The 25,705-nt window shown below is 44.1% G+C and overlaps 1 protein-coding gene across 1 annotated transcript; it reads right to left on the reverse strand.

Moving 5' to 3' along the window:
- Window positions 1-14,759: 14,759 nt before the first annotated feature.
- Window positions 14,760-25,313, reverse strand: LOC134911594 (trace amine-associated receptor 1-like). Its single transcript, XM_063919718.1, has 2 exons — window positions 24,876-25,313; window positions 14,760-16,465 (listed from the first exon to the last, which is right to left on the reverse strand). Exon 2 carries the CDS (start codon window positions 16,349-16,351, stop codon window positions 15,332-15,334), a length of 1,020 nt encoding a protein of 339 aa, XP_063775788.1. The 5' UTR covers window positions 16,352-16,465; window positions 24,876-25,313; the 3' UTR covers window positions 14,760-15,331.
- Between the last annotated feature and the right edge of the window lie 392 nt (window positions 25,314-25,705).

The following is a 25,705-nucleotide window of genomic DNA, read 5'->3' on the forward strand; positions in this document are numbered from 1 at the left end:
AGTTTAACAATAACAGAGAGAGAGAGAGAGAGTATGGCAAATACAGAGAATAAGTTGGTTACAGAGAATAACTTACACATATGGGAATGAAGCGCAGGCGCAATCTGGAAATCCAGCTCTCAGTTAATCAGTGATGAAAACCTTGTGGAGAGTAGAGTCTTGTATCCCCAAGCCTATTGCAAACTATATTTATTTACTAGCTCAAGACATACTACAATAGATACTATGTGCCCTCTTTCCATTGGTTAGGGGGTGGGACATGTACTGCACCTGGGATCATTGGTTAGTTCAAGAAGTGGGCGATGGCTAGGACTAGTTAGTGTTCTAAATTCCTCTTTGTCTTGTTATATTGAGGAAAGCTATTGTTTGGATCTTCCAAACAAACTCTGTCTCTGGGCCTTGTCCACCCCACTGTCACCCTCCCTCGGTTGAGACAATGACATCTCAGCACTCATTCTTCTGGAGAGAAACCTGGACCTATTCATAAACAAAGGTGTAAGCCCTCTTCATAGAATCTCAAAGCTTAGTGTAACTAAGGCTATTGTTTTCAGTCTGTGGGAAAGAAGTGACTGAATTCCATTCACCCACCCTGCATTTATGTGTAATTTATTCGGAATGCAATTAATCTTGTTTTCTATTTCTGTGCATAACCATGAGCAGGAACTATGCGAGTCCCTCCCAATTATCATAGGCACAACATCCCTTCAATACCCCACAGCTGGACACCATACACTACCCTCCAACCTTTGTCTGAGCCCTCCCAGCATGCAAAGAGGAATCTCTCAGGTCCAAGAGCCGTTTTAAACTTACCATACTTGCTGACATTATGAAGGGGAATATTAACTATAAAACGCATTATATTGGTTAAATATGTAGCGATCGAGTCGCTCGCTAGTCGCACACAAACACCGCCCTAATACCCATCTCCATGCGCAGGCGACGTCAGAGCGTCCCCTACGCAACCTGAGGGGATGCGTACGCACGGGGGAGTCGGTGCGCGAGCAGCGGGCACGTGCATTGGGGTTAGTACAAGGCATCATAGGTTGCTATATTTTTCGACTTTGACAGTAACAAGAGGGAATGCCAGGCATGGGTAGATTTAGATGTGTGGGCGCCCCTATGCACAACAGTAATGGCCTCCCCCCCACCTGTTTAATTTTATTATTTTTATTGATTAGTTATAAGCCCTCATTTGATAGCCAACTTAATGGAATAATAAAAAAGCCACTATGAAATTTTTTTTGTAATAATTATGTATATATGTTTACTAAGTAGGACATCTTACATGGGCTGTATGCATGCCCTAACCGTTTAAATAGGTATATGGTACAATACAGTGACATTTTTTTCCAGTTACTGGTACTTTTTGGGCTGACAGTACCAACACAAGCATTCAAATGTCGTCCCCAAACAAGTCTCACCCCTAGGCACTTGAGGTGCCTAATGGGAAATTTGCCACTGATGCCAGGACCAGGATGAAACTGGGTACCTTTTCCTGCAAGTCAAATACAGGTGCCTAAGTGCAGTGATAGTACCATCCCTTAAGCCAGGCATGTCCAAACTGCGGCCCTCCAGCTGTTGTGAAACTACACATCCCAGCATGCCCTGACACAGCTTTAGCATTCTCTGACAGCAAAACTGTGTCAGGGCATGCTGAGATATGTAGTTTAACTGTGAAATCTAAAGGCTTTAATTTGGAAGCATATTGAAGGGGCATATCAAGGGGCTTTCTTATTGCACCATTTCACAGAGGGCCTCCACTCCATATGTCATGGCAGGCTCAAATGCTGCATGACCCCATACCTCCCAACTGTCCCGATTTTCATGGTACAGTCATGTTCTTTTGGGACTGTCCAGCCAGTGGCCCATGTGTGGGGCACACCCACCGGCCGAAATGTCCTGAGGTGGGGGGAGCAGTTGGGAGGCTCCTGTCACTAGCTGCCCTGCTTAGCAGAGTAGCGGTGAATAGACACTGTGCACATGAGCACAGTGTCTATTCAATGAAGACAGTGGGACTTGGGGCATGCCAGCAACTCACAGAATGTTGGGCATGCCCTCCAGTGATGGAAAATGGGGGCATGGCTTGTGATCGCGGCACTGGCATGAGCCCACGCTCCCTTTACATAGATCGCACCTCCTTCTCAGTCGCACATGTGCGAGAGTCCCACTCCAACATTTTAAAATGCTGGGAGGTATGTGACCAGTATATGTGAGTTCCAAGGGTCCAAGTGGTCCTCGTGCTCCCCTTCCTGTGACAGAATGAGTTTTTTGCAGATCAAATCAACTGGGTTAATCGTGTTCCAGTCCTGAACACTTCTTGCTCTCCTGCACCAAAAAATGATGCAGAAAATATTTGCTCTGGGTTCTATCTGGAAAAGATTCTGCTTTTGAATCAGTTTGCAGTTACATTCAAGGAGGAGGTTCAGTGTGTCCAGCACAAGGACTGGCCGTTTGATAATATAATGAGTGCTGCCCAGCTGGAGGTGCTTTACAGACCAGCCCAGCTGCAGGTGCTTTACAGAGCTCAGCTGTCAAGCTGGAGTTTCCTCACAGAGCTGCCCAGCCAGATATGTCTCATAGAGCTGCTCAGCCAGAGTATACCCTCAGAACTGACCGGCAAGAAGTGCCACCACTTAACTGGCATGGTCAGATTTCAGGGAAGTGGGGTATACCTGCACTGCTATAAGAGATATGTATAAGGTATATATGTAACCAACATATGGTAAGTAACCTGAATTAATTTCTCAAAATAATTAGTGGTGTTGGCGGTGCTCCCCCGAGGAAATGACAGATACAATCACTGGGGGTTTTTTGTCCCGGGAAGGAACCACGGAACCAAAGAAGAAAACCTCTTTGTGGGGGCACTCATTTAAAGATTATTGTTTAAAAGTTAATTTAATTTAATTGATTTCATTAAAAATGTTTGTACATGAAAATTCCATATGCTACACCTCTATAAAGGTTAGCAGACAAAAGACATCTAACAAGACAATGTAACAAGTGACACTTCCTATAAAGTTAGAAAATAATTAGAAAATAATAATTTACCTTCTATTAGTTGAAGAGGACTGTATTTCTTTATGCATCTTTCAGGAGAATCCGTTTTTATTATAGTTTGTCTTAATATAACGGTATTCCAGCATGTATAGTAATTAGAAAGCAATTAGTAATCCACACTATGTTTTTTATGAGGGTGTGTAATTACTTAAAATTCAATCAGAGAGATCTTTAGGAAGTGGATATTTACAGCCCGGTGAATAAATATGTGAATTAAATCAATTGTGTGGTATTAAGGATTTGCATGAGAGATTATTTAGGCAATAATACTACGTCGGGCATTTGTATAGAGAATTACCGCTATTCAAGTAATGTACCTTATATAGATCTAACATAGGTATGAAAGGTCAGACCAGGGCCGGGGATCCGCCGACTTCTACTGCCTTCCCATGTGTGGAACCCCACAGTGAATGGGAGGTGAGAGGGTCAGGCGGCCGGCGCTGGTGTGAAGAAAGAAGAGGGTGCTTGCTGCTGTTGATAGCCGCGGGTCACAGAGTCTCTGGTAGCCCGACGGTCATTGCAGAGAGACGAGTCCCGCAGCTTGTCAATGAGAGAGCACCGAAATACCTGTATATGGTGTTCTTGTGTGTGCGCGGTCGCCGCTGTAATAGGGCTCGTGTATCTCTTGCCGCCCGTGATCGGAGCCGTGTTCTCTGCACGGAGATTCCGAATGACGTCACCGTGACGTCTGTAAGTTGAACGTACGTTTCACCCAGGGCAGGGCTTGTTCACCAAAAAGTCCTGAGTGGGAGTTCCTTAGATTCCTTTTTATTTGTCTTTAGACCAATCAAATAATTCCTTGTGGAATTATTTGATTGGTCTAAAGACAAATAAAAAGCCCTGCCCTGGGTGAAACGTACGTTCAACTTACAGACGTCACGGTGACGTCATTCAGAATCTCCGTGCAGAGAACACGGCTCCGATCACGGGCGGCAAGAGATACACGAGCCCTATTACAGCGGCGACCGCGCACACACAAGAACACCATATACAGGTATTTCGGTGCTCTCTCATTGACAAGCTGCGGGACTCGTCTCTCTGCAATGACCGTCGGGCTACCAGAGACTCTGTGACCCGCGGCTATCAACAGCAGCAAGCACCCTCTTCTTTCTTCACACCAGCGCCGGCCGCCTGACCCTCTCACCTCCCATTCACTGTGGGGTTCCACACATGGGAAGGCAGTAGAAGTCGGCGGATCCCCGGCCCTGGTCTGACCTTTCATACCTATGTTAGATCTATATAAGGTACATTACTTGAATAGCGGTAATTCTCTATACAAATGCCCGACGTAGTATTATTGCCTAAATAATCTCTCATGCAAATCCTTAATACCACACAATTGATTTAATTCACATATTTATTCACCGGGCTGTAAATATCCACTTCCTAAAGATCTCTCTGATTGAATTTTAAGTAATTACACACCCTCATAAAAAACATAGTGTGGATTACTAATTGCTTTCTAATTACTATACATGCTGGAATACCGTTATATTAAGACAAACTATAATAAAAACGGATTCTCCTGAAAGATGCATAAAGAAATACAGTCCTCTTCAACTAATAGAAGGTAAATTATTATTTTCTAATTATTTTCTAACTTTATAGGAAGTGTCACTTGTTACATTGTCTTGTTAGATGTCTTTTGTCTGCTAACCTTTATAGAGGTGTAGCATATGGAATTTTCATGTACAAACATTTTTAATGAAATCAATTAAATTAAATTAACTTTTAAACAATAATCTTTAAATGAGTGCCCCCACAAAGAGGTTTTCTTCTTTGGTTCCGTGGTTCCTTCCCGGGACAAAAAACCCCCAGTGATGGTCAGATTTCATGCAACTGCGCCGTCCCACCCTGTCCCCCCGTTTTTGACGAGGAGATCCGTTCTGCAGATGTGCATAATATAATGTTTAAATATTTTAAAAAATACTTTTTCAACTTTATTAAATAAAATTAATTTTAAAAAACAATGTTCTTAACGCTTTTGAAGGGAAAAATTGTCAGTTAAGTGGTTTTAATTAAATTGACGCTAATACCAGGAGAGGTTGCTACTGCTGCAGACCCAGGAGATAATGCTACTGCTGTAGACCCAGGAAAGGGCTCTAGTACTGCAGACCCTGGATGAGTCATGACTGCCAAAGACCCAGGAGAGATCTTCAGTACCTCAGTTCTAGAGGGGGCTTCGAATGTCCTAGCTCAGAAGTTGTCTCTGAGTCACCTGTTGAGTATCCTTCCCAAGTAGGGGGCTTCAAGTATCTTGCAAAGTATTCTTCCTCACGAGAGGGATTCAAGTACTTTGCCAGTTCCTTTAAACGTGTCATCCTTTCAGCCTATTTCCCTTGCCTCTGGGCCTGAAGACCCTATTGCCTTGACCTCTTGGCCTGAGGACCCTGTTGCCCTGGCCTCCATGCCTGAGGACACTATTGCCCTGGGCCTGGAGTCCCTGTTGCCTTGGACCCTGGACCTGAGGACCCTGTTCCCCTAGACTGTGGGCCTGATTACCCTGTTGCCTTGGACCCTGGACCTGAGAACCCGGTTCCCCTAGACTCTGGGCCTGAGGACCCTGTTTCCCTGGCCTTAAGGCCTGAGCACCCAATTGCCCTGGCCTCTGAGCCTGAGGACCCCACTGGAAAATGGAGATTACCGCTGTATCATGTCACGATCCGGGTATCTGGACACCATTACTTGCCTTTTAGATGTCTCCTGAGGCTGGCTCAGCGTTCCAAGGCCAGATCTCATCTGTGTCCACATTCTGCATATCCCTCCTGTCACTCTGAGACGCTGTCACAGCGGCGCCATGTTTGAATCCTGCATGGCATCTCCCGTCCTCCGCGGCCTCCGCCGCCGCTCCTGTGTTATAGTTGCAGGTTGTCAGAGTGGTGCTTCATGCCTGCCGCGGCCTCCGCTGTCATCCACGTGTCTCAGTGTACAGTTGTCAATCTGGCGTCTCCTGTCCTCTGCGGCCGGCGCCGCCATTGCTGCTATGTTTCCACATGGTTTTCCAAACCAGCTTTCCCTCCAAGTACTAACATGGGCGCAGCCATGTTGGTTCCAGTCACATGTTCTTTCTCCACCAATCTGCTGCACTGTGGAATCTGCATGATTGGTCAGCCAATGCCTGCCCTGCAGCAGGTATAAGTATCCTGTGCCTGAACCAGGAAATGGTCAGTGCTTTGTTTGTCAAACCTTGTTCCAGTCTCTCTCTCCTGTGGTTGTTTCTCCAGGTTCCAGCTCCTGTCTCCAGCATCCACTAAGAGACCTGCACCTGCCTTCCATCCTGCGGTGCAGCCTGACTCTGCAGTCCTCCGTGGCTGTTCCAGCTTCCAGCTATTAACCCATCTGCTTCCAGCAGTCAGCTTCCAGCAGATTCCAGCTTCCTTAAAGTGCCGGTGTTGTTCCAGCGGATCCCTACTTACCAGCAGTATCCACTAACCACCGGTAACCACTTTTCAACTCTTCTGTTTCCACGCTCCCTAGCATCTTACAGTATCCACTCCGTGTCTTCATCACCTGGCTGGTTCCGTCCAGCATCCACTCCGTGTCTTCATTACCTGCCTGATTCCATTCAGCATCCACTCCGTGTCTCTACCACCTGGCTGGTTCCATCCAGTGACTACAACAGTTTATTCCAGTTACCAGTTTCATCTAATACACCTACTGGCGTGTTCCTCGGCTATCTCCACTACTACAGCCAGGCCTGGTAAGGTTATTCCATCAAAGGACTTTAACATCTGTTCTTCAACCTACCAGTGCTCTGTGATACCTTTTACAGTTAAAGTGATCCAGGAACTGTATTATCTGCCACTGCCTATTATCAACTGTGAATGCTGTTGTTATTACACGGAGTCTGTTATTAAAACTTTTATTGACTTTTAACCTGGTTGTCATGGTCACACCTTCGGGTAATCCTTCTACACTTACATGTCCAGGGGTCTGATTAAACCTCCCAAGTTTAATTTAATTTCAGCCCCTACAACTGAGGCTTCCTCCTGTCAGCCTAAACCCTCAGTTGTGACATATCAGTTGCTAGTCCGAGTGTTGCTTTATCTTTCAAGTTCACCTGGTCACCCAAGACTTCCAGTTTGCCAGTGGTCTGAGACATGCCACAAATGCCCGCCTTGCCTGTCATGCCACAGATGTCCATCTTGCCTGAGGTGCAGCTGGTGTCCACCTTGCCCGAGGTGCAGACGATGTCTGCATTGCCTGATGTGCCGCAGACGCCTGTCGAGCAACAGATGAATTTGTTGCATGTCAAGCCACAGTTGCCTGCCCTGCATGACATGTCCCAGATGCCTGATTTGCCCGAGGTACCGCAGATGTTTGTCTTGCATGAGCTGCCGAGGTGACACCGATGTTCGATCTGCCTTAGGGGTCGCCATATACTAATGACATCCCTGCCCTGTCCAGTTAGAACCATTTAAGTCTGCTGTCAGTCCAGTGCTCCCTATGTTTTCCCAGTCCAGTGTCCCAGAGGTGACGATCAACCACACAGAGGGGGTTAAGTTCACTGATGACCAAGCCAATGTACCCTCCATTTGTCAGCCCTTTTATTTTCATGGGAATATCTCCCAGCTTGAAGCCTTGATACATCAACATATTGAATCAACCGATGCTACCCAGGAGGATATAATTGCCTCTATGATGATAAGCTTCAGAGGAGAGGCTCTCATGTGGTCACATTTCTTATTAGACACTAAATATCCAGTATGGCAGAATTTGCCATAGGGACAATTGTAAGGGTATTTAGTCCACTTGATACTCCTGCTCTTCTGAATAACTCCCTTTAATTTAGAGGATTACAGATGTAGCCATACTCATCTTACTGCGATGCGGGATGCTGCATGGCATGTCACGCTGTGAATATTCGCAGCCAGCGATCGCTACATTAATTCCTTTGGCAATTAATAGAGTGATCGCCGGCTGTGAATAGTCACAGCCTGGCCTGCCATGCAGCAAGCCTTGTTGCAGCATGCCACATCGCAGCAAACATGAGCATGGCTGCATCTGTATATGACTGCTTTCTCTGACTTTAAAAAGAACAAAGAAAAGGAGAAGCTGAACTTATGAGGAGAGTAGTGACTAAATAGGAATGGAGAGTGTTAAACATCTGAGGCTGGGAATGGCATTGTGGGTATCAGGTGATAAGATTATCCAATAGGGATACAGGGATAGAAGGGGTAGTTTCATTCATTAGGTCTAGCTAGAGCAGGACTCAGCCTCTTTCTTCTGGTATTAAGTGGGTGAGTGTCTAGTGTGTGCTGCTGCATGTCATTAAGACCTGGTTTTTGGCTTGTATTCTTGGCACTCAGTGTGCACTGTAGTGTTCCCCAGGTTAAGTTTCAGCTAACATTGCTGTGCCATTTGCTATCTGGTGCTTCCATCTACCCTTTGTGATTGCCAGCTGCATCCTTCACCTCCCACCTTGTGCCTCCTGCCTTTGTCATGGCCGCCCTCCCCCATCCTCACCGCTCTCCCCTTGTCCCGGCTCTTTTCCGCTCGGGGACGGGCAGCAGCGTGGTCCTGGAGGGGCTTGCTCCCCCCTCACCTCCTCCATCCCACGCTTCTGTCTCAGGACCCATGAGTGCATGTCCATTGCTGGTGCGCACGGTCGGGGGTGTGACAGTTCCTGCCTGCACCTCTACAGCTGGTGCAGCAGGTACCGGGACTGGGGCGGGTCCGCCTGCGGGCCGCGGCAGCAGTAAGGAGGGTGCAGGGACTGGGTCTCGGACTGCTGCTTTTCAGTCCCCGGCAGCTCCAGTGTGAAAACGCACGCTCCCGCGGGTCCACACAGTCTCTGGCAGGCATCGGGGGCTCCTGCAGGTTGGCGGGGGTAGCTCCCATTTCTCTGCCAGTGCACATAGCTTAGATCGGAGCTCTGGTCTTTTAGAGGCCCAGGGGTCCGCAGCTGGTTGCCATTTCAAAGGGAAGGGGGGGTGGCAGAGCCGTGACAGGGTTACTGGTGCAGTTAGCTGCCACGAAAGTCCCCTGGGGTGTCCTGTAAGGGGGCTTCGCTTGGATACTGCTGGTGGCCGTGATGTCCGCAGTCGGCCATCAGGGGGTAGCCGCTCGCTTGGGGTTGGTGTGGTGGGCCCTGCTCTGTTTAACCTCTCTGCGTAGGTACCCAGTATGGTGATGCTGGCGGGGGGTCCGGCGGCTGTTTTTGACCCTTCAGCTTTGTCTGCTGCCCTTTCCTCCATGGCTTTGGTGCTCACTCCCTTGATGTCGCATGCTGCGCCAGGATCTAGAGGTCCAGCGTGGGTTAGGTGCAGCGTTCAGCCTGTTTTGGGGGTGCTGACCCCAGTGTTTTTCAGGCTTTTAGTGATATGGGGTCGGCAGTGGCCCGACCTGGAGGTGTGGCGCCTGCATCTGCTGGGTTTGGCGCCTCTCCCGCTATGTTGCCTCCTTCCCAGCTTCCTGGCTCTGGGGCTCCAGGGCCGGTTGATTCTTCTTTTTCAGATGTCGGGTGGATGGGTATCCGAGTGTCCGTGCCACTGATGAAGAAGGATCGTTATTGATAGGGGATCAGCCTGGACCGTCAGGTGAGGAGTCTGGGGAGGAAGGCTCTTCCTCCTCTTCCCGCTCTGAGTTTAGCCTGTCTTCCTCATCTTCCTCCTCCTCTTCTCTCGGGTCTTCCATTAGCAGTGCTGCCCAGGCGAGTAAGCACGCAGCTAAATATGCTAAACAGGAGGTGGGGAGATGCACAAAGCGCACTATGCGCAGGCGAGTCACTGACATTTCCCAGAGGGATAGGAAGTGCCATAACTTGCCAGGAGTGGTGCATTGCCACTATGCGACTATACTGCGGTGTTGCGCGGGCTTTGCTAGAGCTGTCATAGGAAGATTCAAAAGAGGGATTATGTGGATATGTTTATTTTGACCAATGAAGCGAAGAAGGATTTTAAAGCTGCTAGAGTAAAAGGTGATATTGGTGTCGAGGCCTTTAAATCATATGATAATTGGTTGGCTGGTTATTGTGTGTTTGCCGCTTGTTATCTGGAGGATCTGCCTAGCGAGCATATGAACGTAATTAGGTACATTCACATGATCCACGGCATGCAGCGTAGGTACAAAGGTGTGGATTGGCATGTGCATGATGAGCAGTTCAGACAGAAGCAGGACTGCTTACCGGTGATGGATTTTGGGTGCAAGGACATGTAGGTGTGGCTAGATGTTACTAGGGCCCAGGAAGTAGTAAAGGATGGTTCTTGGGCTGGCCTGAATGCTCTGCAGTCAGCTCCTGGTGTTTCGCGTGCACTCGTGAAAGCTTCCTCGGTGTAGCGGTTCGGGGTATTCGGATGTTTCCAGGCACTGGCTCCTGCTAAAGGCAAATGCTGTGCCTTTAATAATTCCACCTGCCCCTTGGCCAACGCTGGATGATTTCCTTTGCGTGGGACCGGCTGGTTCTAGTCGCTGTGGTGACCTTTTGCTCAGCATGCGCATGCTTTTCTGTCATTTCGGAGTGCCGATAGCGGATGATAAGACAGAGTGTACTCACTCTTGCTTATCATTCTTGGGGATTCAAATTGACACTGTCCGTGGCTGTTGCTGCCTGCCACAGGATAAGGTGGCCAAGCTGCGCGAGGTCATTGCACAGTGAGGGGCATCGCGTAAAATAACACTTCGGCAGGCTCAATCGCTTTTGAGTCTGCTGAACTTTGCCTGCAGGGTCATTCCTATGGGTCGGCTGTTTTGTCGTAAATTGGAACGGCCCACAGTAGGGGTCTCCAGATCCCATCATTTCATCAGGTTGCCTTCCGAGGTTAAACGAGACATAGCTGTTTGGGCTTCCTTTCTCAAGGTTTTTAATGTTGCTTGGAACTGGCTGGCTGTCGATAATTTTTGCTTGCAGTTGTTTACAGATGCTGCTGGGGCATCATGTTTTGGTTGTTACCTTGGCGGGACCTGGTGTGCGGCCTCCTGGTTGCGCAGCTTGTTCGATGCCGTTTGACTAAGGACCTTTTGCTCTTGGAGTTGTTCCCCATCATGGTGGCCATGGAAGTTTGGGGCACGCGTCTTTGCAATCGCAGCATCTTGTTCATGTGTGATAATCTGGGCATGGTGTATACAATTAATAATCAGTGGGCTAAGTCGCTGATGGCGTTGTACATTTTAGCGCGCTGGTGATGACCTGTTTGCACTACAATGTGCTGTTTAGGGCTCAACATGTTCCAGGGGTTGATAGCGAGGCCAATGCGCTCTATCGGTTACAATAGGAGAGATTCCGGGCACTTGCCCCGGATGCTGATGTTGTTGGGGTGCTCTGTCCTTCTTATGTTTGGCAGGTTATCGAGCCGGCTTTGAGGGGCTAGCAGAGGATTCCATCGCACCGAGTACCCTCCAGAATGACCATCAGGCTTGGGATAAATGGGAGGCGTTCGTCCGTGATCGGGGGCTTGCAGGTATAAGCGGGCATCGGACATTGCTTTCTTTTATTTGGCAGCTCTATGGTTCTGGAAGATCTAGGGCCGCCGTCTCTAGATACCTTGCAGGTATTTTATTTTTTGTGAAGTTGAAGGGAGTTCCCGACTTTACAAAAAAATGTTTACTCTTGAAGGCCATGAAAGGTTGGGCTCAGGTAGTTCCAGTTGCCCCAGATAGTAGGCACCCCATCAATGCGTCCCTTCCAATGCGTCCCTTCCCCCGGCTGTTCTCGGGGCGGTTGCTGACATTGCTTTGTCAGCTTTTGAGGCCCTGTTATTTCAGTTATCTTTTTCTATGGCATGCCATGGTGCTTTCTGGGTTTCAGAGTTGGTCGCCCCATCCAAATGGGAGGATGCGACGATGCTCTGTTCTGACATGCGTGTAGGTGATGAGTCGTTGTGGTGTAGAGTGCGCCACTCTAAGACCAATCAGGTGTGCAGGGGAAAATAGGTTCCCTTGGTACCCTCCGTTTCCCTGGACGTCTGTCCGGTGGCACTGGCCGTCCGCTATTTTTCGGTCCGGCCTTCCTTCGGAAGGTTCCTGGCTGTTGCATTATGATGGCTCGCTGCTTACTAAGTATCCGTTTAGCTGGATGCTGCATTGTTGCCATGCCGGTTTAGGCCTCTCAACTCACCTTTGTTTTACCGATCCTCTTGTGTCTTGATGCTGTTTCAATTGGCTGGAAGCTTGTCTATTATTGCTCTTGGTAACGCCCCATGCTAACTTTTTCTCTTATTCTTTCCCCTTCCCTGTAGGAGTGGTGGGTGATAGGTGTAGAGTTTGGATTGTGGGTCACTCCTATGTTTACTGGGTGGTTTGGTTTGTAGCATCAGATGGGGCTCCGTTTTATGCCAGCCGTGATGAGACAAAGTGGATAGGTGTGAGAGGTATGCGATGGTCGAATTTGAAGTCGGTACTTTTGGATAATGTGATGCGGAATGGTTTACCTGCAGTTTTAGTGTTGCACCTAGGTGGTAACGATCTTGGGAAGGGGTCTACATTGGAGTTGTGTTGTGTCATTTTGGAGTATTTGATGCTTGTCAGGAAGGCGTGGCAGTTCTGCACTTTGGTGCGGTCTTTTGTTGTGCCCAGGTTGTTTTGGCGTGGAGTGGCTGATTGTCGGGCCATTGATGAGGCCAGGAAGAAGCTTAACTCAGCTGTGGCTAAATGGGTTCTGGCTAATGGTGGTGTCATGGTACCACATGAGCAGATCAGATTCTATTATCATTATCTTTACCAGCCCAATGGGGTGCATTTGGATAATGAAGGTTTACTTATTTTTCTGGAGGATCTCTTTTTGGTGGTGTTTTCTGTGAGGTAGGCTTATGGTGGCGGAGCGAAGTTTCTGGGACCAGGAACTTCGCTTGTGGTGGGAAAGAACGGCAGGTTACCTGTATTTGGTAATAGATGGATTGTTTTGTTAATTGACTCATAGTTGTTTGGTACACTCACCTTTGTTGACTGTGTATAATAGCTAGACCACCTAGATGAGACCAGCGACAGCACCAAGATGGGTGGGTAGTCATGGTAGAAGGTTGAGTGGATACCTTTTTGTTGTTAGTTTGTTTGGGAAGTATGTTGCAGTTTTGCAGTTTGGTGAATGAATACTAGCCGTTCTTTCTTTGCACCATTATCTAATAATTTTATTTACAGCTAGTTAACGTTTACAGTTGTTTAAATAAATCAGCTAACATTTCTCTGCCAAATCTAAGTCTCTGTGTCATTATTTTATGTAAGATAATGTGTTTGGGTTATGATTCATGCACAAGGTCATTCATCAGCCATTAGGAAGCTTAGTCTAGTGGAGCATCTGAAATCTTGTGCGCACGTGGAGGTCTCCAGGTAAATGGCGTGGCTGACATTTCCCAGTGATTTTCCTATTGCTTGTGCACAAAATAACAGAATAATGTCCACTGCACCATTTTCTCTGTGATTTCTGAAGCGCTGCTGCCACTAGCATGGGACTCTGTAGGTCTAAGTTTTCTATAAATGGGTGTAGGGTGTGTGGTCTGGGCTCCCTTGGTCCCAGGGGCCCGAGTGCACTGCATACCTTCTACCCATTATTGATACGCCACTGATTGTTGGAGATTTTAGGAGTAGAAGATAAAGGGAGTACATAATATCCAGCCTGGGGTATGGGTATTCACTGCATTAGCTAGAGTTAGGGCCCTATGTGTTGTGGGAAATAGTATATTGCATCTGTGTGGCTGGGCTGTTTTGTGGGGGGTAGGGGGTTTTGCCAAGTACCGATATAAGGACCATTCGTATCAAAAAGGTAGGAAAAACTTGTGGTCTTTTTTGTGTTATTTCTACCCCGCTGGGTATTCTCATTCAGGTTACATACCAAGTCTGAGGCCAAAAGAGGAAAAGATGACCATTCACTAAGCACGGTGGAGGTCATCCCCATGTAGTGCTTCCACCTTCATTTGCAGTATACAAGAACATGTTTCCATTTGTGTCCAACCTGCGACCTGAAGGTAGGCACACTTAGATCTGTAAAGCTGACAGGATTTATCTTTTCTGTTCAGGCACCACCTGCAGCATTAACATATTAATTTATAAAATTGCAGTCACTTCTCTGTGGATGCACAATACCATACAACTACTGTATGAATCAGACCCACTGTCAGATAACTGAGGTTTGTCTTCTGATGAGTATATCTACTGCCAGATACGAGCAGCGATTTTGTGGTCTCGTGACACGACCCTGTATTCAGTATGTTGATGACATGCCTAGTGCTCCCCGAGCAGCTGGGCAGCCCCCCCGGATTATCCCCCTGCAATGAATAGATACCGTGCGCATACGCACGGCATCTATTTAGGGGATCACTTGGTTCTTTGCCGGGACAGTTGGGAGGTATGCTTCAGGCATGTCGCATGCTGGAAATTTTTTAATGCACGATGGAGCATTAATTGCTGCTCAATCACAGCCATACACTGTGCAATTTTTACAGCCCAATCTGCTAATAATTGGCTGACCTGGCCAGTAATCCCACAGTGTATGGCTCTAACTGAGCATATTGTTGCTCATTGTACAATCGAGTCTTCTGATGATATTAATCTTTAACATTTTATTCATGTAAATAAATACTTTAACTGAAAATAGATCTGTTTGTTTCTTTTCTCCCCTATGTGACCTACACCAAATGATTGGCATGCATACTTTTGGACTATTTTATAAATACCTACAAAAGGAGATCACATCCACTATAGAGATCATGAAAACATATAGATCAATCTTTGTTAAATAAGGAACAAATGGATAATGCATATAATTCATTGGATATCTTTATTAATTACATCGATGGGGTATTTTTGTGGGGTGGGGGTCGGTTCTTTTATTTTTTGGAACTTGTACAAATATTTTTCATAGTCATCAAACAATAAAACTGAATGTATATTGCAAACATAACATTTTCAACACAGATGTACTGAAATGAAAGACTAGAATATTACATACAGTGCACTTTATATCAATCTATATCTAATCGCTACCAATCATGAAATTATGTTCGACTTTAAATAACAATTTTAATATTTATTCCAAGATTAGTTAAATGGCATATGCAATAAATAGCATTTTATTCTTTAATACTTTTGTACATATAGGGCTAAATTCAGAAATCAATCATCTAGCAAACATCAGTAACCGGTTCTTGAAACAGAAGGATACATCCTGTATTTTGATTAGACTGCTTTAAGTATGTTTTTATTTCATGTAAACATATACTTTCACAATAGTACAAAGTAGAAAAATGTCTCAGAAACTCACAAAAGCAATTTATGGTACAAGATAGGTCTGTTAAAATGTCTGACTTCTTGTTGACATACTTTGTGTTGTTACTTGGGTAGATCACTCTAAATACAAAATTGTTCTAGAAGAGTCAACCTGAAACACTTTTCCAAACAGAATCATTTTTAAGGCTTTCCGGAACCACATATAGAAAAAAGCGTAGACCATTGGGTTAAAAGCTGAATTTAAATATCCAATCCATACAAATGCGTCTACAACAATGGATGGGATGACATAGTTTATAAATGGTCCAATAGCTGTGCAGAAAAAGAAGGGTGACCAGCATATTAGGAATACTCCCATAATTGTACCCAGGGTTTTGGCTGCTTTGCTTTCTTTACGTTCCGCTACATGCTGCTTTTCTGCAAGATCTATCTGAAACTGTATTTGATAGGTTGCGTCTTTAATTGATCTTGCTTGTCTTCTGGCGATTATATATATCTTTCCATAAACACAAACCATAATAAATCCAGGGATAAAGAAGGACAGCATGGATGACACCATACCAGATGTTTCACTAAAAAATACAAAGCAACCTCCAACACAGCTGACTTTGTTATAGAAATAGTTTTCAGAACCCTTTATATTAAGCTTGAGAAAGACCATACCAAAAGCAAAAATAGCAGGGACCACCCAGCTGGTGATGATCATGATAATTACAGTAAGTAGACTTACTCTTGTTTTATATCTCAGTGGATCACATACTGCATAGTATCTATCCACAGCGATGAAGGAGAGATGAAATATGGATGCTGTACTGAGCATAATGTCTGTTCCTGTATGGATTTTACAGAATATGTCCCCAAAGTACCAGCAGTTCTCCACTGATCTCACCATGCTATATGGCATAACAATGCTTCCTAGTAGGAAATCCACAGTGGCCATGGAGAGGATTAGGTAATTTGTTGGCATATGAAGCTGCTTGAAATGAGATATGGAGATGATGACCGCTAGATTTCCAGCCAGGGTTGTCAAGATAGTGCTAATCATGAAGACATACATTGGAATCCTTATGCTGCTTGGCCAGTTATTCTTTTCACAAGACTTATTGATGGACTCATAGCAGTACTGTAGCTGCATCTTACCTTCCGATAAGAACTTTCACATCGGTGCAGTGGTTGTGCCGATTACAGGTATGGTTATCAGGCATTTGATGATTACTCTGTTTCCATGGATAGTGCCCAGATGAGATTACTGAAAAGGACAAGCATGTTGATTATAATTATGTTTAGCCAGTTATGAAATACATGTAATTAACGCCATTGGTTGTGAACCTTATTGTGAAAAAAAGATTTATTTTATTTGGTAGAGTTTGTTCAGATTTAAGGTATCTACAGGCTGCATAAGCCTATAGCTACACAGGATTTCAAGGGTAAATATGGGTAAATAGGAGTTCAAGGGTTTACTTTTCTGCAGTTTTCGAATGACAGCTGGAAGTTGAGGTTTTAGACTGCATAGGGAAGGGTCTTAGTTGTTTATATAAAAACAGTGTGAACTGTGGGTCTCTCTGTTTTTCAAAAGATTCCCCCATCCACCCCTCCCTAGATGTCATTCAGTGTTATGTTGTCTTGATTTGTGTTCTAACTTTGCCTTCGCAGATGAGGCATAGGCCCTCATTCTGAGTTGATCACATCAAGCAACTTTTTGCTGCTGGTGCAATCAACTAATCTCCGCCTATGGGGGAGTGTATTTTAGCATAGCAGGGCTGCGAACGCTTGTGCAGCCCTCCTATGCTAAAAAAGTCTCCTGCAAAACAAGACCAGCCCTGGACATACTTACCCTGTGCGACTGATCCAGCGATGATGGCTTTGATGTTAGCCATCCGCCCTCCGTTCACCTGAGTTTTCCTTACCACCCACCGAACACGGCTCTAAACGGTGAGTTGCCACCCCAGAACGCCTTCCTGCTGTCAATCTTCTTGCGGTCGCCGCTACGACCGCTTTATTCATAGTCAGCGTCGTTGCCTGGCGATGGCCATCGCCGGGCAATGACGCGCGTGCGCAGTAGTGACCCGGTTACAGCTGTGCGAACGAAACCACGCTGCGATCAGGTCAGAATGACCCCCATAGTGAGGCAGGAAAGCAATGCTTCTCGGCAGCCTACCAGAGTGCAAGGGTTAGTGGCACTTTTTCACTGGGCAAGTTGTATCTTCGCTAATGGTAGGACAGTGCTTCTTCCTAGTGGCTGGGCCCAGTAGTACTAAGGCAATATAGTGTGGTGGCACCTTTGTAGCACAGGCTGCGACAGAGGTGTTAGTAAGTCTTACTTTTTAGTATGTCATCATTGGCTAGAGCTGAGAAGGTGATGCTTTATTGACTTTGATTAAGCTGGGTGTGACTCTCCTATTTGAATTTTGGACTACACTGCAGCCCCACCTCTGGAGCCGCCGCTGGTCCTCAACCTCACCTATAGCTCAGTAGCCAATCAATGCAGTCAATAAATTTAAGGTTTAAATTTGCTGATTTTCGTGACTTTTAGAGTACAGAAATTAATCAGAATCCAATATTTGTATTCCTAACAGGAGACGGCTGTCTGGAAGTTAAAGGAATGTGGTCAGGAGTCTACAGGACTCTGGAAAGATAGACATGGTAGACAAGTGGATCACTAGGGCTTGTTTTTTCAGACCTGACAGAGGCAGCATACAGTCTGACTCATTTGGGTAAGGAAGGTATGTGTAAACTGGTGAGAGCTTATTGGTGTGTACCTGGCTTCCTTTCTCAAAGCTGTGAAGAAGGCTGCTTGGTGCCTTACTTGTTTGAGAAAGAACACTGGGAAAATAATGCCAACAGAGCCATCCCATATTCCTCCTGCAGAGGGCTCATTCAGGCACATGCAGGAACAAGTTGATAGCATATCCGTTGTTACTACAGTACACTTCAATAGATTTTACTAGAAAAGGCAAGAAGTAGAATATACATGCTGTAGGGGCCAATTCGATTTTTGATCAATGCTGGTCAATGTTCCATCTGATTGGTCATTTTACCTAGCACCCTCATAGTGGTGCACAATAACTTGAGTAATGTTGCTCCGTCATGTATACAGCTGTATATGACTGTATATTGTGGATTATTGTGTATGCTCCATAGTGGCTGATTCAAGAGCAAAAGCTCTACTGTCACCTCAATACCTGATCTTTTCTTGTCATATCAAGATAGCAATAACCAGTTACAAAATATTAGAAGAAGCTTTATGTTTAATTAATACTTTTTTGTATTGAACTGAAAGTCCAAACTTGGATTGCCAACATACATACACACGTTACCGGCCAAACAGTAATTATGTGATTAACATTGACTACACTTCAGATAGCACGTTAATAAGGGCTCTATTTTGAAGGTAAGACCAAGATACATTTATATAATGTAATAGTATCAGAGATGTCAAGGACCCATGTAATGAAGTCACCTGGTCGCGGTGCATGGGCCCACATATTTGCACAAATGTGTGCTAAGAACTTCACTTATACTCCATGTTAATTGTGAGGGTTTATTTGAATTATTTATACTATCAGTGCTCTTAGTGCTAGTAGTGTGCATTAGCATTTCTTTTCCTGCAGCACATTAAACATACGAAATAACACAAAAAAATGTGTGAACCATTTCCATGTTCACCTTTTGACCCTGTTGACATTTTGTACCTGTTGACCTTTGTCATGTCCACCTTTACACCCTGTCAACCTATTGCATGTCGACCATATGGTGTCGACCTATTGACTATCTTTTAATATACACCCAAAGCTAAGAAGATTAAAGAATTCCTTGAGATTTGGTAATTGTCTATGCACCCTGGCTCAAATGTAATAACTTGTAAGATTTGTTTTCTCAATATTTAAAACCCCAATTTTTTTAAATGCTAACCCAACCTGTTTAACCATTAAACAATATGCAGCTTTAAGTGTCACATCCCTGAAATCTCACTACTACCTGCAACTCACAGGCAATTACAATTGGGACCCTATCACCCACTCTTACTCAGTTTAAAAATGCTATTTTATTATAGTGTCAAGTATAGAGGCGGCCTCATACACTGTGGTCTAAGTCACACCACACATCCAATCTCTGCCCGCCTAGTTCCAAGCAATTTGGCCATGGCAAGTGTCTTATTCGTTCAAAAAGTGCATCTTATTCATATAAATAAAACAATTTAAAGTGGGAGTCTGGTGCTGTTTGGCCAGGGGCAGAACTCCCAGAGGCAATGGAGGCTCTTGCCTCTGGGCTCCAAGGGGGTAATTCCAAATTGATCGCAGCAGGAATTTTGTTAGCAGTTGGGAAAAACCATGTGCACTGCAGGGGAGGCAGATATAACATATGCAGAAAGAGTTAGATTTGGGTGGGTTATTTTGTTTCTGTGCAGGGTAAATACTGGCTGCTTTATTTTTACACAATTAGATTGCAGATTGAACACACCACACCCAAATCTAACTCTCTATGCACATGTTATATCTGCCTCTCCTGCAGTGCACATGGTTTTGCCCAACTGCTAACAAAATTCCTTGCTGCTATCAACTTGGAATTACCCCCCAAGCCCTAAATGGGCTCATGCAAGTGCAGCAGCACCTGTGTGGGATCAAAGTATGACCGCTGCTGTTCCAATGGATCCCTGCGGTGCACACATCACTGTTGAAGAGCTGAGAAGAGTAACTCAGCTCTGTCCAAGGTGCCCTGTTAACACCTGTAATAGAGAACAGGACAGCTCCCATCTGGTACTGCTCAGCCTGCACTGCAGTTAGTGACGGTCCACTCACCACTGCTGTTGGAAAGAACGAGAAGCATTGAAGAAACTGAAGGAACAAACATCTATTATAATTAAACCAGCCGACAAGGGCGGTGGTATCGTTATTTTGGACCAGAAGGATTATGAAGAAGAAATCATGAGGCAGCTGGGAGATGAACAAACGTATAAGAAGCTTAGAGGGAATCCATCAGAACAAATAAAAAAGAGACTTATCACCTTCTTAGATAAATATAAACAACGAGAAATTATTACGGAGAAGAATCACAAATATATGTTGATCCAGAATCCCTCCATACCGGTGTTCTACATCTTACCGAAGGTTCATAAGAACTCCCAAAAACCACCGGGAAGACCTATAGTAGCGGGGACTGAATCTTTGACATCTAATTTATCACAGTTCATAGACCATCTGCTACAACCACTGGTTGCAAAAGTACCTTCATATCTCAGAGATTCTACAGATCTGATTAGGAAATTAGAACTTATTGAGTGGAATTCAGAGTATCGCTTGGTGACGGCTGATGTTTCATCACTGTACACCATTATTAAACACACAGACGGGTTGGAGGCAGTATCCTATTTTGTCTCAGGAGAGCATCATCTCAATCCTAAACTGGAATTTATTCTGGAAGGGATAGAACTCATACTTAAGAATAATTTCTTCTTTCATAATCAATCCTATTACCTCCAGATTAACGGTACGGCCATGGGGACCAGGTTCGCCCCGAGCTATGCGAATTTATTCATGGCCAAATGGGAACAGGAAGTCATGGATGTTTGGGGTGGCGAAGGGGCGGGCCTGGTTACCTGGGTCCGGTACATAGATGATATTTTCTTTGTATGGCATGGTACGGATTTATCCCTACAGGAGTTTTGCCTATCCTTGAATAATAACAACAAGAATATCATACTCACATTCGATATCAGCGAAAGGTCGGTACATTTTCTGGACCTAGAGATCTTCATTGAAGGAGGAACCTTACATACACGCACCTATACAAAACCAACAGATTGCAATTCATTCATACCCTCAGATAGTAACCATCACAAAAACTGGTTAGCGTCAGTACCTAAAAGCCAATTCCATCGGATTAGAAAAAATTGCTCCAGATTGGAAGACTATCAAGAACAAGGGACCCAACTTAAAAAACAATTCATTGAGAAGGGATATGCAGCTGGGACTTTGGAAACTCCTTTTCAAGAATATCGGGAAAGCAATGGAGAAGATCTTCTCACGTCAAAAAGAAATCTGGAGAATCCTGTGGAAGTTACGGGTATACCATTCATAACAAAATACAGTAGTCAGCACAAGCAAATGGAATCAATCATTATAAGGCACTGGAACATTCTTCTACGTGATCCAGTACTGAAAGAAACTTTGAGGGATAAGCCAAGGTTCATATACAGAAAGGCTGACAACCTCAAGAACCATCTAGTGAAGAGTGCTGTAAACGAGAAAAGAAAACCGGGTACGATTATGACTAAGGGCTTCCACAGATGCGGCACTTGCAGCATGTGTAAAAATTGTAAAAGCCCTACTTCAAAGATCACGGAATATACCTCAACTTCCAATGGAAGAGTGGGACATATCCAAAATTTCATTACCTGCAATAGCACCAAAGTGGTATATCTCCTCACTTGTTCATGCAGCAAACAATACATTGGCAGGACTGGGAGAAAATTGAAGGAACGAATGGCCGAACACGTTCGGAATATTAAGAAAGGAGTCATCTCACATGGGGTTTCAGCCCATTTCAAGGAGTTTCATCAATGTCAACCAACAGACCTAGTTGCCTTTTGTGGAATTCATATTATAAAAGGTAATTGGAGGAAGAACAGCATGGAAGAGGATCTCGCAAAAAGAGAAATGCGAAGTATCTTCGAAATGGGGACCTTACATCCAGCAGGTCTTAACCTGGACTTTGAAACAAAATGGTTCCTGTAACTCCTTTTTCCAGGCCCACATTTTTTAGGTTAAAGAAAAATATTGATATCTTACAAGAAATAGGGTTAATTTCATAAGAATAAGAAACAGAATAATGTACGTGTTATGATACATGGAGAAACCCGTGTATTTATATCTATGTATCAGAGTATGCACCATAACCTAATGGGGGCTTTATTTGCTGTTTTAAATTCTTAAATTTATCAAATTATCAGTCCCGCTTTTAAGATACACGTCAAATATTTTAACTATTTAATTATTTAAGTCTCCGAAAAAAAGTTTTTAAGACACTTGGATACCTACCTCTTATAAATTATTTCCAGAGTGAATGCTATCAATCTGATATTAGTGCTCCACATAATGGTTGTGATTTTATGTAGAAATCAATAGAGAAATCCAGGACCCGCTAATGAACCGCTAGGACCCGCCAAGTATAAATCTAATTGATATATTTAATTTGATACTATATTTAGAACGGATTAGTCTGTCCATCCGCAATCCAAAGCATTTGGAACGCAGAGAACAGGAAACAGCAGGGCCCTGCAATCACATTATGAACCGCATATTGTCAGAATCCGGGGACGGGTTACCATGACAACAAGGTCCCGTTCGGCGCGTCCATCAGCATTAGGCTTGGTAACGTTACCAGGGTTACCTATCGTGGCGTATGACGTCAGATCCGCTGGGACGGATCACCATGGCCACATTAGTAACACACCGTTCGAGCACTATGCTGAATAGTGTTACCATGGCAACTACTCGCCACGAGGACGTACTCTATTGGATGTCTAGTCACTTCCGCCGGATGTCCGGCGGAAGTAGCATGCGTTCCAGACCAAATGGAACGCAAAATATGTTTTTACCCTTCTTCTCTTTTCATTTACTTACAGTATTTATATGTTATATTATCCATTGACCCCTCTTATAGGACTCAATTGTTTAAATGGTATTTTATTTGATACATGCACTAATCAACAGAATAGGACACGCCCAGGAAGGGGCGTATGTTTGCACATTATGCCAGGTATAAATAGAAGGCAGGGCACACTCCACATGCACCTTGAGAAAGACTTATAGTTGAAACGCGTTGGTGGGAGCATGTGACAGATTGGATCACCACAGCAACCGGTTTTTCCAGCCAGAAAGCGGTGAGACTCCCCGGGGTACCATCTTTTCCCACTGTCTGACTGTGATTTATTAGATCTTGATATTCTGGTTTTCCCTGTGGGGATCTGATTTTCTGTATTATTCTTGGAAGGAATTTTTTATCATTATTTTATAAAATAAATTTTGCACTTATCCTCATACGTCCCCTCGTTTGTATGCTTTATATCGAGCACATCACGAAGCGAGGAGACATCTGAGGACAGCAGGAGCAGTAACCTGTAAAGAAACCGCTACATGGAAGAACGACATCTGTTGAAGTAAGCCTGAATGTGAGCTACTATTTTGATGAGTGTATGACATATAGTTAATATGTCCAGAATTCCAAAGAAACCCATATAAGTTTGTTTGCAAGTATTTTAAGTAAGCATACATGTGAGGAACCGACATAACCTTCTGCACCGAGGTGAACCCGTATGGCTATATCACCACCTCCCATAGACACCTTCATATAAGGAATCCGGGAAGAAGTATTAACACTGAATATTACCACCATTTGGATGTTTTTCTGAACTAGAATATACCACTTGTGTTTTCTTACATGGTACCATTTGGACTTGGAAACTCGTGAGAAGTTTTTCTGGGAATTCCCAGTAAATTGGACTCTCATTGAATTATAAGGACATTGCATAGTATCAGCTGTGTATAGGTAATTGCCCTTTCTCATTTGACATTTGTTTGCGCCACCAGTTGGTCCCTATCCCATCATTTTTGTATTGTGTATGTGATGGGTCCACTGGTGAATGCTGATTCTGCATGCTGCAGATGGCTAAATCTTGTGAGTCTGATGCTGATCTACAGGCCACTGTCACACAGCATAGCTGAAGCTCTGCAAATTCACTGTGGGCTCTGGTACCTGTAGACCGGCTGAGAGCTGAATCTATATAATTCTATAAATCACACATTCACACACCATATTTGTTTTTCCTTTTTGTAAGGGGGGGTGGGGCACCAAACTCCAACTTGCCTCTGGGCGACTGGGATGAATGTACGACCCTGCGTTTGGCATATTAATGCTAGGTATATAAGGACACATCTGTAAATGTTTGCAACTGATCTCCAAAAAAAGGGTGAAAAATAAACTTGAACTTTAAATAACTTTAATTTGTTTTCATTATTATGGCAGTTTAAAAATCCTACTTTAACATTCCAGCCAATACAGTATATACAGTGTGATACAGTACAGGCACTGTAGCGATAAATAGGTAAAGGACACTAGTAATTAATAAAACTAACGCTGTGAGCTAAACTGCTAACTAGTACATTATACTGTATTCTTCCTTATTTACCTTAGGACACTATGATAACATAGTATTAATTTATCTACTTCCATAGAATTATATTAAAGTAAATATAAGGTAATTGTCTCCATTATTAATTAAATTTTTAATAAAAAAATATCAACTGTTTGTTTTCAGTTAACCCAAGAGCATTTTTTTTTTTTTACAGAATCCACAAATGAAAAGCCAGAAACCAATAAATGCATTTTAAAAATATAACAAAAGAGATTTGAATAAAAATGCAATAAATTCAAGAGAAATTAATTTGAATTAAAAGTGCTACATAACTAATAAAATAGGTTGTCATTAAAGATCAGTTTGATTAAAAGGCAGAGCCCAGTCAAAGCAATATTAACCTTAAGAGGAAAATGAGCCATTCCCCACTCAAGTTAAAGATCTGACATTTAAGATAAAGTTATTAAACAGCAGGAGAGCAAGTAAGATTGAATCTCTACTGAAGATAAAACATTTGCTTGCCTACCTTACACATCTTGACTTCATTAGAAATTGTTGTTTCTTATCTTACACCCGCGCAGCATCACGTATTCCAAGCAGAAGCTTCAGCTGAATCTGATATTTGACTTTTTGTGACAGCAAAATTTTCATATTAACTGATGATGACGTGCACATAAAACGTGTAAGGACAAATAAGCAGGAAATAAAGCTTTGCCCTGGCAGACTGACTGAATAAAAATAATGATAATTACGTCATGGTCATAGATTATCATTATTCAAATACGGAGGTTTAAGTGCTGTTAAATTGGAACCTCCCACAGTGTCATTTGTTAGCATAAGAGTTCTAATAACTACGTCATAACCCATTGCTAAGTCTTTGTAGTTATCTCTCTCTCTCTCTCTCTCTCTCTCTTTCTCTCACGCTCTCTCTCGTTCTCTAACTCTCTCTTTCCCCCTCTCTTCAACAGCTTTACTCCCATAAAGACAGCACTGTATCTGCTGTTCTAGTGTAAACATGGACTGGGTTCTAATGAGTAATATGCGTATATTTAAAATTCTGTTTGCTTAAAATAGCATGGGAACATTAGGACAGAGGATTACATACACTGTTTTAAATAACTTTTAAGCAAAGACAAAATATTCATGGGAAGTTTGGGAACTTGGGAAATATTTTAGTGTCTTTAAAGATTGGAGGGAACAGCCGCCCAGTTCCATCTGATCATTAACATCCTAAAGCCAGGGCCGGTGCAAGGTTTCTCGGTACTCTAGGCAAAAAATCTGCGCACTCTCCCCCCACTCCTCCCCCTCAGGTGAAAATGTGGAGGTGGCGTCTCAGAAGTTCCACAGCTGATATTG

Source organism: Pseudophryne corroboree, chromosome 4, assembly GCF_028390025.1.
Source record: "Pseudophryne corroboree isolate aPseCor3 chromosome 4, aPseCor3.hap2, whole genome shotgun sequence".
Taxonomy (NCBI): domain Eukaryota; kingdom Metazoa; phylum Chordata; class Amphibia; order Anura; family Myobatrachidae; genus Pseudophryne; species Pseudophryne corroboree.

What these genes read in the sequence shown, in the direction of transcription:
- LOC134911594 (XM_063919718.1), bottom strand. Translation starts at nt 16,351, where the DNA reads ATGCAGCTACAGTACTGCTATGAGTCCATCAATAAGTCTTGTGAAAAG.